The sequence below is a fragment of the Dreissena polymorpha genome, chromosome 4, assembly GCF_020536995.1.
Source record: "Dreissena polymorpha isolate Duluth1 chromosome 4, UMN_Dpol_1.0, whole genome shotgun sequence".
NCBI lineage: Eukaryota > Metazoa > Mollusca > Bivalvia > Myida > Dreissenidae > Dreissena > Dreissena polymorpha.
Window position 1 is genome coordinate 118,661,987 of NC_068358.1, and position 14,503 is coordinate 118,676,489.

The following is a 14,503-nucleotide window of genomic DNA, read 5'->3' on the forward strand; positions in this document are numbered from 1 at the left end:
TATGCTAATTCAACGCTTTACAGTGTATCACAATTGTAGATGTATTAAGTTGTATGTAATTAATAAGAATTATGAAACTCCTGGAGCATTACAAGGATAGATATCTTGCACCCTAATGTTTTATTTACGGAAACGTGCAAATAAAGAAATACATACAATACAACATTGCACTGACAGTTTTAATACATGTTTGGTCAACGCCTTTTATTGTGTTCATTTAATACGATGAATATATGTACAAGTCTGTTTTGTTCCGGTCTATTTCATAACGCCATTGTGGTTAAATATGAAACTGTAATACAAGGGCAGTAGCACATGAACTCGAATGAACAATGTTATGGTGTGCGACTTTCATACCAAACAAGTTGGTTTCACGGAAATGGTTTTAATATTACAATTCGAAAGTATCCGTGTTTTGCGATAACGTGCACTTTATTTCACATAAAAACGTGAAATTTGTAATTTCAGATTAGAAGATTTTTCCTTAATATAACACAAGTTTACAACGAGAATGCCCATTATCAAAACTGAACTGACACTTTACGCATTCCTATTATTATTATTTACACGGTTTTACAACTCAACATATGTGATACAGGGTCAGTATCAGGGCCGGATAAAGCTGTTTCGGGTCCCAGGCTGCACATGTAACGTGGGCCCTTCCCTCTGATCCCCTTCTGTTAATTGAAAATCATACAACAACTACTACAATTAAAGTTCAGAAAACTTGCATGTGTACACAGTTGACAGTTAAATTATATTCATATATATTGCAAAACAAGTCAAACAATCTATAACTATTTTATAAACTGAATTTACAAAAACGTTACATATAACAGATGCCAGCCTATAAGGCCTGCCGCCTAGGGCCCGTTTACAATCGGGGGCCCAAGGCTGCAGCCTTGTTAGCCTAGTACTTAATCCAGCCCTTGTCAGTATATCCATATTGGGTTATAGCGCAAGTACCCTTTTTTCATAGCCGTGTAACAAATTTATGTAACCGAGCACCCTTAAATCTCCATCATCAGCACAATAACAAGACAAAAGCTCGCTATTCCGTTTTACATAACGTTACGTCCGTGACGTCATTACATTTTATTGACCAACTCTTAGAAGCCACCTGATATGGAAAAGCACAAAATCAGCATGGTACCTTGCTTAGGCGATGACAAACTAGTAGTTGACGCAAATTATACGTTAATAACTTATTCTGGCATTAATTGATACCGTTTTTACAATTCATTTCGTTTCAATCAATCGCATGTTTTGATGTTTTACACCTTGTGTTAGACACCTTGACAAGACATAAAGTAAAAAAGTTTGATCCAAATAAACTTCATTTTTTTGTTGTTTTGCATGTTAACACAGTTATACTAAACGTCACAAGCGGGCTTGCATGACAATTGATTGGAAACATATTTTGGTAAACATGGTGAGGTAACTGTATTTTCTTATGTGCTGTCAATACGAACAATTGTAAGTGTCCACCGCGTCAGAGTGAGATGATAGCAAGCATGGGTGACTTGGATGCGCATACTATTATATAGATTGCAAATATAAACTTAACATTGACATTTACGGATTGATTTATTAAACATACATTTCAACATTGACATGATGAGAACTATGATTAAACCGCAATAGTTATGCATAAACAGAGTCTTTATTAAAAACGATCTTGTGACTGTCAAATTAATGCAGTGACCGATCAAAACAGGTAAACAAGTAATATAACATATTCATAAAAAGTACTTCAATATAAAGGTAGTTTAACTTTCAGACATCGCCATATATTGCATTATTTAAATACCATGCTTACTATGTTCGTACACGCACTTCAATGTTTCATAATATAAGGCGAATTTCAAATTGATCTTTAGAACGGCTATGCGAGCATGAATATCAGTGGGAAATGCATTATATCTATTGAATCTTGCATCAAATTAATTATATTTACTTGCTGCGTTGACAAGAAATATTGTCCTGAACAACCCCGTATGATCTGCTCCGATTGGCATCGACTCAACCTTACGAGCATTATTTTTCCCAAGAGACTTATAAAATATGTATGTAATTATTCTTCGAAGATAGTGCTCACATAAATTACCTTCTTTACACTGACGATTCGCAAGTAGAATAAGGCTTTCAATCTATTACAATAACCAGTGCTATCGTGAAAACGCATTTATTCCCACCCTCATACCCCAGTTTACTCTCTTCATTTAAAATTATTAATTCTGTACTGATAATCTAAAACAAAAATTGATGTCGTATTGGAGCCAAACGCTGTCCTGAAACTAACATGTTGAAATATTTACTTAGAAATCAGTAAGTACTGGAGGAGAACAGGAAGGACGACATTATAATGAACTAACACATATATAACAAAAACAAACACCGATCTGTTTTATTTTAAGTAAACACTGTTTTTTTTCGCGGAAAGTCGATGGTTGAATGCGCCAGCCGTACGTTTGTACTAACATAACAATTAGCCCCGATACATAATATAAAAGGAAAAGGTAAACTTAAAACTAATAGCGAATACGGTTTACATTGGTGAAAGAAAAATGATAAGTATATAAATAAGATTGGAAAAGATATATTAGGAATACGCTTTTATTGTGTGTGCTTTTATTTCGTATTAATTATTACAACGATTAATAAAGTATTATTATTTATTATAACACCGACTTTTTGTATAAGTTATAATTTTAACATATTTATAGCAAGGTATCTTTGTTGTTGTTGTATTTCATGATTCTGTTTATTTCTTTCATAAAAAATTACAAAACATCGAATATGAAAAGAAAACGACGCTAAGACATTTCGAGGGTTTATCTTCTCTCCAATATGTGAATGCTTACGTGTGTCAGAAAATACTGTCGGTCCATTTATATTGCTTTTTGCGTGCCGTTGGGGGAACAGTTCAACATTACTTGCAATAGCACGGAAGCAACTTTGGGAATTGCTACTTTTTTACTGCGTGAACAAGTGTTCCCATCATTATGATACAATCTAAGAAAGCATACAGGGCGTTTCATGTAGATATGTCTTAGTTATGATCAAGGTCCGTCTGATTTGTGGATCATCAGAGAAAAAGATAATTCTTCAAATTTTTCTCTTAAAGTGAGATTGTACGATTTTTAAATATTTTATATTGTAAAGTATTGATAAAAATATGTTACAATAACACAAAATAGGCAAGAAAAATTAAACATTGAAGAAGAATTTCATAAAATGCAGCAAAGACAAATTAGCGCCCCGAGCTGATTGGGACGATGATATTTCGTAAATATTTTCCTACAATTACCGAAGCATTCGTCTTTTTATTAGGATCGGAGTAAGTGTTCGTGTGTCGTATGAATAGATATCGTTGCAGGAAATGAAAACGATCCGTAAAACTAAATTTAGATTTACATCGTGCATGCATGATAAACATGCTTGCGAATTCGACTGTACAGGCATTTTCGATTTCAGAATTAAATGTCTGGCATTTATTGCATTTTCGACATATGTTTTTTTTCACTTTTATTTTAATTTGTATTGAAATATATGTATAATAAGTTTTTTTTACACATTTTATATAATTCATAAATAGTTGACAAAATCCTATAATCTCCCTTTAATCTGCAAGCTCAGAGATTTGGTTATGGGATGTAACATCGTATCGCGGTTCTGTAAATTTTTTCTTAAATAATATAATCTGATTCAAACGGGAAACGTCAGAGGAAAAAACATAATTTATTAAGACATATATTGCCAAATAATTAACAAATAAAACAACGAGTTCTACAGATAAGATATTAGTTATTCCTGGTTGCTACTTATCATGCGCCTGGAGTTAAACCTGACTTTATTTGCAAACTTACTTACATTATGATTAAACTAGACTCGAAGCTGTTAAAATTTGCATCGAACATAGAAATGATAATCTAGTAATGTTGTTTAAATGATTTCCTATGGTTTAAAACTGGCCTTGCCTTTGACGCAGCATTGCTCGTATTGTCTTGCATAGCAAACTGATGAAAATAATTATACTAACAAACTATAATAGTCTTAAACGAGTACTTGTAATATAATTTTTTTTTTATATCATGGCTTTGGTTTCAAAACTAACGTGCACCGGGGCGCAAGTTTTAACAGGGCAGTTTCCGTTTCTCCTTTTTAAACCAATTTTACTTCCGAGGTGACAATACGGGTCGGAAAATTGTTAAATACTTTGCGAAATCTATAGGGCGATGAGGTTTTTGCATGTATTGTGTCAACCATTTTGGTATCGTGAAGAACTTTATTAGTTTGACATTTGGGAGATTTTAAAACCAAATATAATACGTAGACAAAACGACATAAAATATGCCAAAAAATAATAGCTTAATAATTTGCATTGCACCTCCTCCTGTTCTGAGCGTCATCTAGTATGTATAAGATCGACAGGAAGTCACTGTTGTTTGTAAATGCAGTAACTTGTATATGTTCAGGGCAATCGTTTGATGATGTTAGAAATGTATTTGGATTTAATGTTTTGTAACACAGGCAAATAACATCGATTTGCTTTTAAAAACTCGCCAGTGTCGCAATGTATGAAGGTCCTCGTTTTGAAATGCATTGAAAGTTTTGTTTTGCACATCTGCATCGCACTACAATGTCCGATTTTAAAACGCATTCGCAGTAAGTTTAAACATCTTGTACAACTACTCTCCTTGTATATTTCTCCATTAATGTACAAACTTCCGGTCCTTAGCGCCGTTTCAGGAGTATGAAAGCAATAATGGCATACACACAATTTTGTCCCAAATTATTACACAAGTTAGCGATCTTGTTTCATCTTGGTAGTATTGTCAAATTTGATTTACTGTTACCCTCTTTTTAAGTGCAAAATCAATTGTTATTGTGTGCGAAATACTGCGAAATGTTTGTATATTAGACGCAAAATAAAACCCTGTCCGAGCGAGTCACATATCAGTGATATTAGACGCATCTCCTATGTTTTTAGTTGTCTATCGCAACCGTTGTTTATTTGTTGTGTTTTCACTTCATATACACTTATATTTGTTAATGCAGCATCAACATTCGAAAACAATATTCCGGAAAGAGAAAAATAATGCATTTGAATATCAACCGTACTTTCGTTTGACAGCTGATCATGCATGCACGATGTGAATCTAAATTTAGTTGACTGGGACAGTCGTGTACAATATCGGATATAATATATATTTTTTATAAACAACTGGTGGCGAGATGAGTTGCAGATAATTGGTAAGTAACCACATTTTAACTAACTACTTTGACCTGTTAATTCTTTTCAGCACAATTCAAGAGTGAAAAATGCGTCTAATATCACTTTAAGGCAATGCCACATCTTAGCGACAGCTTATCGAAATAAGTGTACCTAATCGTCAGACAATGGCTGGTACTAGCTATGTGTACGCTACTCATAAACTAATGTTTGCACACATTGAAGTAAAGATTAAAGCCTTCCGAGTCAAATACAAAGATTAATACCTTTACAAACAATGACATACAAAGATTAATACCTTTACAAACAATGACATAGTTTGAGGTCATCGAAAGGATAATGTTCTTTAATTTAAACCAACTGCGTCGTTAGCTGATTTTTAAAAAGATGTTTTTCAATGTTATGGATTGGCTTAAAAGCACCGCTCTGCGACCTTTCAATGTTATAAGAGCAATTTCTGATTTATGGCAAAACCTACAGTACTGCCTTACCTGTCGACTCAACCTGCGTAACTTATTACGATGTAAATCGTCTATGCTTCTCTTGTTTCGAACACGTAAAGTACTCCTAGTATTATGGTATGATTCAATTTCATCCGAGGGATTTATTAAGTCATTTTGCTCGTTTGTCAGTATCACATCAATTGCACACGACGACCTTATTAATGACATTTCATGGCTTAAATTCCAGAGAATCACACCTGTAAACAATGTTAATGAAACAATAATTCCGTATAAAATATGTATACGTGTTTTGCACGTTGTCAAAGCTTTGTAAATATCCGTATTATAATCGATGATTTCTTCCTTTCGTGTCCGTGACATATCCGGCATTGCCATGGATTTTGCAAAATTAATGTTTTCATATTCGTTACTTCTTTCTCCTGTCGATTGAATGCTACAAACATTCGGCTGATCGACCTGTTCATACTCGTCGTCGTGCATCATGAAACGAGTTTTAATTGTTTTGCGTCAACCTGCAACTAATCTATGAACTCCCTAAATGCAATTCATCCATTTCCTTTCAATGAGATTGTAGAGCCACATAGTTTTAACATTCCCACATAATATACTTTTTACCGCTTCAAATGCTATTCAAATATATTCGGATTAAACAATATATTGTAAGGCTGTCTAGTATGCAAGTATTTTCCATTATAACAAAAGACAGTAACACATCAATGGAAGTTGATAAATAACTTATATCGCCATATTTGAGTGCTTTCAAATGTCATCGAGTACTTTTTACACGTTCAATGCAAGGTTTACTTAATGTTATCGGAATATCACCACAACGGTGCGCTCCATCCCGTACACTGTTTCCATTGAGCGCTTCTAAAGCGATGCTTAGTCAATGAATACAAGAAATCGTCCAGCCTGAACGTTTGGCATTATTCGCGTAAATATCAATTATGTGTCGGTCGAGGCGAGATTGTTTTGTTTCAACATTGTTGATTTAATATAGGAAATGAATGTATTCGATTCCTCAGCTAGGAAGCAATGGCGAACGTTGCAAGCACATTGTCGGTCATAAAAATACTTGAAATGTTAAAACAAGTGAAATATGATTTTGATTTTCATCTTATCGTGCAGATTTAAGTTAACGGTTCAAACAAAAATTCTGTTTTCAGAAGAAACTGGTCGTTAATATAATGCAAGATAGCTTAGAGTAATTGCATGCACGGTAGATAAGAATTTTCAAAAGAAAATCTTTTCGAACATTACAAATATTTTCGTTGCAACATTAAAAACGGCTTCGGTCCCAAAGTAAGTTTTATATAACTTATCCCAAGCTAAGTGTCATGCAATCATTTGATTTACATTCTATTACATGAATAAACTAATCATACATTACCGTAGGGGTAAACAGTAGTTACTGAATTACCTAAATACTAGTATAAAAATAAAAATAATTGCTATGCAACTTAGGCAGGCGAAACTGTCTAAAGAACAATTTAAGAAAGTAATGGCAGGGATAGTTAAATATTGGTGTACACTTAAGCGCAGTCCTTTACGAGTAACATTAAAGCAAACACCAAACTAGAACTGTAACTGCGGTGCTTAAAGCACATCACGAATACCCCTTCAGCTCCGCAAAATGATTATGTTTCGCGCATTCATCTTTGCTTTTGGGCAGTTTTCAAAATGGCGGACACATTGTTCATTACATATTAAAACCCAGTGTGAAGTTACCACTTGCAATGTCGTCCTTGAAATAAAATGTTTTAGAAATATATTTATCTAAAAACATCATTAAGGCCAATAATAAATACTAATTCTAGTGAACCAAATAAATATCGAGTGTATGGATGCATGCGATAACAAAATAAGATTCGCAAAAAGTTAAACTAGTTAAAAGTATTTTAGACACTTCATTGTCAAAACTATATTTGACTCAATGGAATTATGGTATAAAAAAGTGATATTAAATTGCAATTATTGGAGCAAGTATATTACGAAATATCTAAATTATGGAAGTGTATAGTATAAGGACATATATTTGAGAAAGTTGTTCGCATTAATACACTAATAATGTTCTTACAACTATATATGTAAATAGATATTCCACAATGCCTGACACTGTTTTTTTCTCTTTGTTTGCTTTTATACGTTATTACATGTAAATAATGCACTGACTTACTTGTGCTAGATCTTTCTATGCGTATTTCATATCGATAACAAGTTATAAACGCCAACTTTAAGGTTTTGCTATCACTGAAATTCTTGTTTAAGTTAGTGATGTTTAGTCCAGTGTTTCGTTAATTTAAAGCAGATACACCTTGACGTAGACATATATAGTATATGCTATCGAGATAAGGTTCTGCTAGATTCGTTGGAGGATCGCTTGACTTAAAATCCGAGAATCGTGTGGTTATACTGATTCGACCACATAATAATTGAAGACATATGTCTTTAAATATTTTTTGGGCAATTTTGTCCCTATAACTGATTCGAAAGGGCAGTTGTGTGTTTCTTCAAATAGCACGGGTACTTAATACTGGTAAACCAACTGAAAAAATGTGTTGTGGTGTTAAACTTTTGAGCTTTTTCATACTTATTTTACTACTATGAAACGGCAAAAAATCCAAATTACAATATCAAACAGCCTTTATTATTCTTCTCCTAGTACAACTCTTAGTTTGTCGGGCAAGTCATTAGGTAGATTTAGAGGGTTTTAAGCATATCGGCATATGTCAGCAGGAGTAAATCCGCAGACAACAGCTATGTTGATGGGTATTGATGGACAATACACATGAAATTATTGCAGCAAGACTTATGGTTCTTATTTAATGCACATCCATTCAACGAAATGTATTTGCCAACGAAGTTTTATGTTTATACCTCTGATTGTGATTGCGTTATGTCCTGTACAAGAAACGCGAAAGCTTTGCGAAATGCAAGACGGACAAACTTTATCCTATTTAATATCTTTTTTATTTTTAATTGTAAACAAGCATTGTTTTGCTTACCTTAAGTGCTTAACATATTTCAGTTTTGTACCACCATACACATGTGATTGTGATTGATTTAAACAAAACTAAGTAATATTCGAAGGATTCGGAGAGTAAAGCTTTAATCATATAAACACAACGATATAGCAATACCGAGCCAAGAATTACTCGATTTTTTAAATCGTTAAAATAATCCCTATATAACATAACTTTCGGTAGCAATATTGTGTTAATCAGGTATTACCGTATGCGATTTGGTTGATGCCGGACCTTTTGTACAGTTATGTTTGCCAGAAGTGAAACTCCAGCCGTTGGAGCAGTATTGAATTCTCATTATATACAATTTGTTGGCCCTTTATTTAAGGCAAGTGATCAATTGCCAAAACAGTACAAGACATCACAAAACAGCACAACACAAAACAACATAAACACATATAAGAATAAAGCTGGGGTCACCGCCTTGGAACGGTCAATGAAAAGCGTTGGGGGTTTAAACCGTTTTTAGAGCGCTCAACCTCACACTTGGCCTATCAATATTCATGATACATTTAGGTGTAAGTAAAATTTAACCTCATAGCATTTCAACTCAAATTAAACACTAATAAAAGGGAACTATAACGCATTCAATTTAATTACCATTTAATTATTCAATGGTAGGAAAGATACCAGAGCAGCAGAGTTACAACTTTTTGAGGAACGATGAAATGAAACTTAATACGCCCTTTCGGCTCTATGACGTTCGTGGTTCATCTGTTTTAATTTTATCTATCAATATCGTAGACTCTTTGGAATAAATGAGAAATTCGACCTAATCTTTGCACGAATCTGTTGTTTAATACTTGACAGTCGAGAAATGGATGTTTAAATATCTGTATTCACATTTAACATAGTATGTGTGCATGTTTTCACTGAAATATTGCTAATATTCTAGTAATATTGCTATTCTAGTAATCATGGGCTGTTTAAATAATTATAACTTTTAATTTAATGCCGAAAATATTTGATAACGCCTCCCCCCGACTTTGGTGCAAGCAAATCATGAGGCAAGAGTTTCACATGACAAGCACAGCTGATGTATTCCCACTGAGAAATACCACTATATTTTCAGTGTCTTTCTTCTCAGAAACGAATTTATGTACAATTGGTTTCCAATGAAGGTGTTAACACGGTTCAAATGTTACTGGGATACTTTGCATCTTATATTATTATCTTATATGGCCTCTAATGCACGATAATGCGCCTTTCCCAAAACTAGGCAACTTACCTTGTGTTATCACGTGGGATGACTTACCCCCACTGTTCACTTCCGATAACTTTTTGTTGAGTGTAGAGACTTATAGACAAGTACTGACATACCACAAGTCTATAAAAAAACTATTATAGAGTTCGTTGACTATGATTTCGAGTCTTTAACGGTTAATAACATATCAAAAGCAGAAATATTTGATTTTTTCCAATTAAATGAGTTTTGCCGAATTATTTTTATACGCGTCTTGATATAGCAAAGATTCGATATGAATGTTAAGAAAAACAAATGGAATACAACTTTTTTCCTTTTTAAACCTGACAACAATTTACAACCTTTTGAACTTCATTATTTGAATATAATCAAAAGCTCAATCTTGCTTTTTTTTAAACAATACACATTTATAAACACGTAAAGTTGTATACTATAAATTTAATAAATTGAATAACGCTCTCTTGTTTGATACATGTACACATTTAATTGTGTAACGCTCTTCAGACAAAGTTAATGGAGTCTTAACGAATTTTGCTTTTTCGTTTATATGTATATCTTTATTTGGATATTGTTGCAAGACACTCGGTTCTTCTGATGGTAGCAAAACTAACAGGGGAATTGCAATATTAATAATGATGATGCTGCTATATTGCAAGATATCAACCATGTCTTAAAAATGTCTTATCGAATAGAATGTGCGTTATAGTTATGTACAGAAATATGATTTAATGTAATTCCATCAAAGGCTATGACAAGGACATCATGCTTATTTATGACTAATATTTTGCAGTCAGTTAAATACAGGCATTAATGAATATGTCAAAACTCAATTGACAGGAATCATATACGCATCAAAGATAATCGATTTATTCAATCAGTGAGTGTGTGCATTTAATTTGAAAAGATCCATTCTACGTTTGATTTTGACAATGTAGATAGCACGAACAGGTATTCAAGCAGTTTTATTAAAATACACACATATAAAATTACATTGATTGTTGCTCTGTACGCGCTTTTTTCGAAATGGTGATATAATTTTCATGAGTAAAGCAAGAATTATAACAACATAAGTTCCATTTATATACTTTGACTGGATACAGGAATATTGGGGACAATCTGTGACTTGTCAGTTGCCAGCAAGTGCTGATCCTGTCTGTTATCTGCATTTATCAATTGCATCGTATTAACGGTTTCGTTATAATCACATGTTGATCAGACCCGGAAGTTTTCATCCGTTGTTAAAATACGTGACATACATTATATATCACAATTGTACTAGATTTGAGAGATCCCTTAAAAAAAACTCTTTACGAAGCCTGTTGCAGTCTATCAATATGCTGTGATGGTATGATTTCATTCATTCGGTAACTTAGATAAAACAAATTGTTATATATATTTTTTTTGTTTTTGGTGTTATAAATAGGTATATACCATGTATTTAAAAGATAAAAAAGGCATATTATATCAAATGATCGACTAAAACTTAGTTGATTATTAAATGTAGGAAATGACGTAAACTCCATCGTTTGATGTCATTTAATTTTGAGAAAGGTCCATTACCTTAACGTAAGCAGATGTAAACTCTTACTTTGTTTATTTCGCTAATCACCGACTAAATGAACGCTAAAATTATTACGTTACCTACCCACATGCAATGGCATTGGTATGTACCGAATGTCTGAATGTTTAATAAAGTTGATCGTGTTCAGTTAAAGAATAATGAAAATGTCAACCAGTCTATAACTGTCTGTTTTTAACCAAGAACCAAAGAGTGTTTATTCTGCACAGAATACATTTTAATACTTTATCCGATAAATTTGTAAAACAGATACCGAAATGAAATATATCTATACCGGTACATGCATTTGTAAACACATGCATGTGATAAGTGCACTCATTCTACGACTTTGAAAGGCAGAACAAAAGAATCAAAACAAAGCGTTACGTAATATAAACATTTATTATAGGTATACAGTTGTGCTTTTATTTCAAACGTTTTCACATGTTGAACGTAAAATTTATTATTCCTCGTTGTCAACACACGCACAAAGGTATTGCCATATACATTTGATAATTTGATGAAGATTAACTCATCTTGCATGTGAAATAAAAACTAAAATTATTTTAATTTTATTTAAACATCCATATATAGTATTAAGAAATAGTATTAAGATGCCGAATGTGGTTATGTAATAATTATTTAGTATAACAACGACACCAACACATTTTTATCAGATTAAATAGCTAAGCGTAAACATTTTTTACTAAAGGTTTGTTTTAACTTATGTATGTGTCATCGAAGATTTGCATATAGTTCAAAGTGACGCGCCAGTCCCTACTTAACAAAACATTTCACATTACATGTATACTTATGAGCATTTACATAATGTTTACTGGCCTGCAGTTTTATGTAAAATTATGTGAGGTATGTTATTCAGGCTTTGTGCTTCTTGTGTGTTTTTATTATTTTTGTTTTACCGTGATTAAATTACATAATTGTATTTAAATTTATTAAAACTCCAAACGCCTTTCTTTTTTATTCATCGTAAAGATATTTGTATTTCATTTTCAGTTACATCAATGTGGTGTTTTGTTAACTTGAAAAGACGTTTCAATCTGTTATTACATTAATTATTAGGAAGGAAAATACGAGAGAGAAAATTCCTTCGTGAAGTGAAGGAAAATTAAAAAATAATCAGATTGGAAATTATATATTATAATAAATAGCAAACCATGTATTGGCTGCTATATTTATTATCATGAACCCTTATTTCTGCCGTTAGATTTAAAATGCGAATCGTATGAAATGAAAAAAAAACCGCATTGCTTATATTGTACGTCTTTTTTCTAACTAAACCGTGTTTTTATGTTGTAAAGCTGTTTTATGTATATAGATTTCAATGACTGACTTAAGTGTAAATATGGAATGACATACATACATTATTTATAAAAATAGTCATATATCGTGAAAGTACCTCTTCTCGAACCTCGGCTTTTTTCGAACCTTTCATTTGTTTACATTTTATGCGCATGCGCGCACGCGCACAACGTCATCGTTTTGTTGGTACCTACGCATTGTTTACGACGACTTGCGCGTAGCTGTCAATATCCGAAAATGCGTCACAAACAGGTAAAATAAGTACATTAAACCTAAAATACCTAAAAATCATTGTTTTTCTTAATGCTTTTTTACCTATATAATGATTTTCATATAAAAACTTATAAAACATGGTCTCACTTTCGATCTCAACTATGCTTGACAAAAAACACTTTTCGTCTGCGGCAACAAGTCACGTGACCATGGTCAAATCATGTGACAAAGCTATTTTTAAACGAAGTAAAATGTTGCATGTCACTAATTGTTGCAACTTAAAACATATGTTTCTGATTGTGTTTTTGTAACTTTTTATTTAATATTTTTCCAACAAATTTCAGAAATTCCCAATGAAAAGAGTTTAGAAACATAAGGGGTACTCTCCATCAGGACTCACAAATGCTCACAAACTTGTAAAAGAAACGGGGATCCCTATTAAAACTGCTGCTAGACAGTATGGAGTGCCATATAATACACTTCGTGACAAGGTAAAAGGCCGCGTGGATCCAAAAACCACGATGACAGGTTCTGGTCCACTATTTACATTGGAAGAGGAGGTAAAATTAGTTGAGCACATTAAACTGATGGCTGATTTCGGGTACGGTTTTACCATAACAGAAGTGGTCTCAAAAGCAAGTGACTGTGCAGTCTTTCTTAAGAAGAGAACACGGGACAAACCATTGACCGTGAAATGGTTTAAGGGCTTGCGCAGCAGGTGGCCGAAGCTAAGAGTCATAAAACCAAGGGGGTTAGCTAAATGTAGGGCAGAAGCTACCAATGAACAAGCTGTTGACAGCTATTTTCAAATTTAGAAAATGTACTGAAAAGTAAGAACCTTATTGACAAACCTGAGTGTATATATAACATAGATGAAAAAGGGTTTCAAACTGAACATGCCCCACCATACATAGTTAGTGGTAATGCATCAGCTCCCGCAATCACCTCATCCCGGACAGCAACAACCACAGTCATTGGTGGCGGTAACGCAATTGGGACACAGATTCCTCCCTACTTTGTTTTCAAGGGTGCGAGAATGACTGAAACATTAATGCAAGGTGCTTCTTCAGGATCAGATGCAATTATGTCAAAGACAGGCTGGAATAATTCAAGCATTTTTCGGAATATTTACAATCCCACTTCATCAAGTACATTCAAAGATCTGATCCTTATCAGCAAATTATCATCATATTTGACGGCCACAAATCTCACATCAATTCCCCTGCGATGGAATTGGCAAAGAAAAACAACATAATTTTGTTTGTCCTTCCAGCACATACATCTCACGTGCTTCAACCCCTTGCCGTAGCCTGCTATGGACCTCTGCAGAAAATATGTAATTATGCATGTCAAAAATTTATTAGAGAACATCCATCTTCAAAAACCACAAGATAAATATTGCAGAATTAGCATCCAATGCATATGTGACAGCATTATCCGTGAATAACCTGAGGGCTGCCTTTGAAATGACTGGCATATTTCCAT

At 33.3% G+C, this 14,503-nt stretch overlaps 1 protein-coding gene across 2 annotated transcripts in view; it reads right to left on the reverse strand.

Annotated features, from left to right (window-relative positions):
* The window catches only part of LOC127879622 (collagen alpha-1(II) chain-like), a 123,861-nt gene that overhangs the window by 79,058 nt on the left and 30,300 nt on the right, over window positions 1-14,503 (reverse strand). Inside the window, exon 1 of one of the 2 annotated variants that reach the window (XM_052426586.1) lies at window positions 5,728-5,963. The exons of the other annotated variant lie outside the window; for it this stretch is intronic. Coding sequence (XP_052282546.1) covers window positions 5,728-5,907 — 180 coding nt within the window. The 5' untranslated portion in view covers window positions 5,908-5,963. Of the gene's footprint in view, window positions 1-5,727; window positions 5,964-14,503 lie in introns of those variants that run through there. 2 annotated transcript variants of the gene reach the window in all.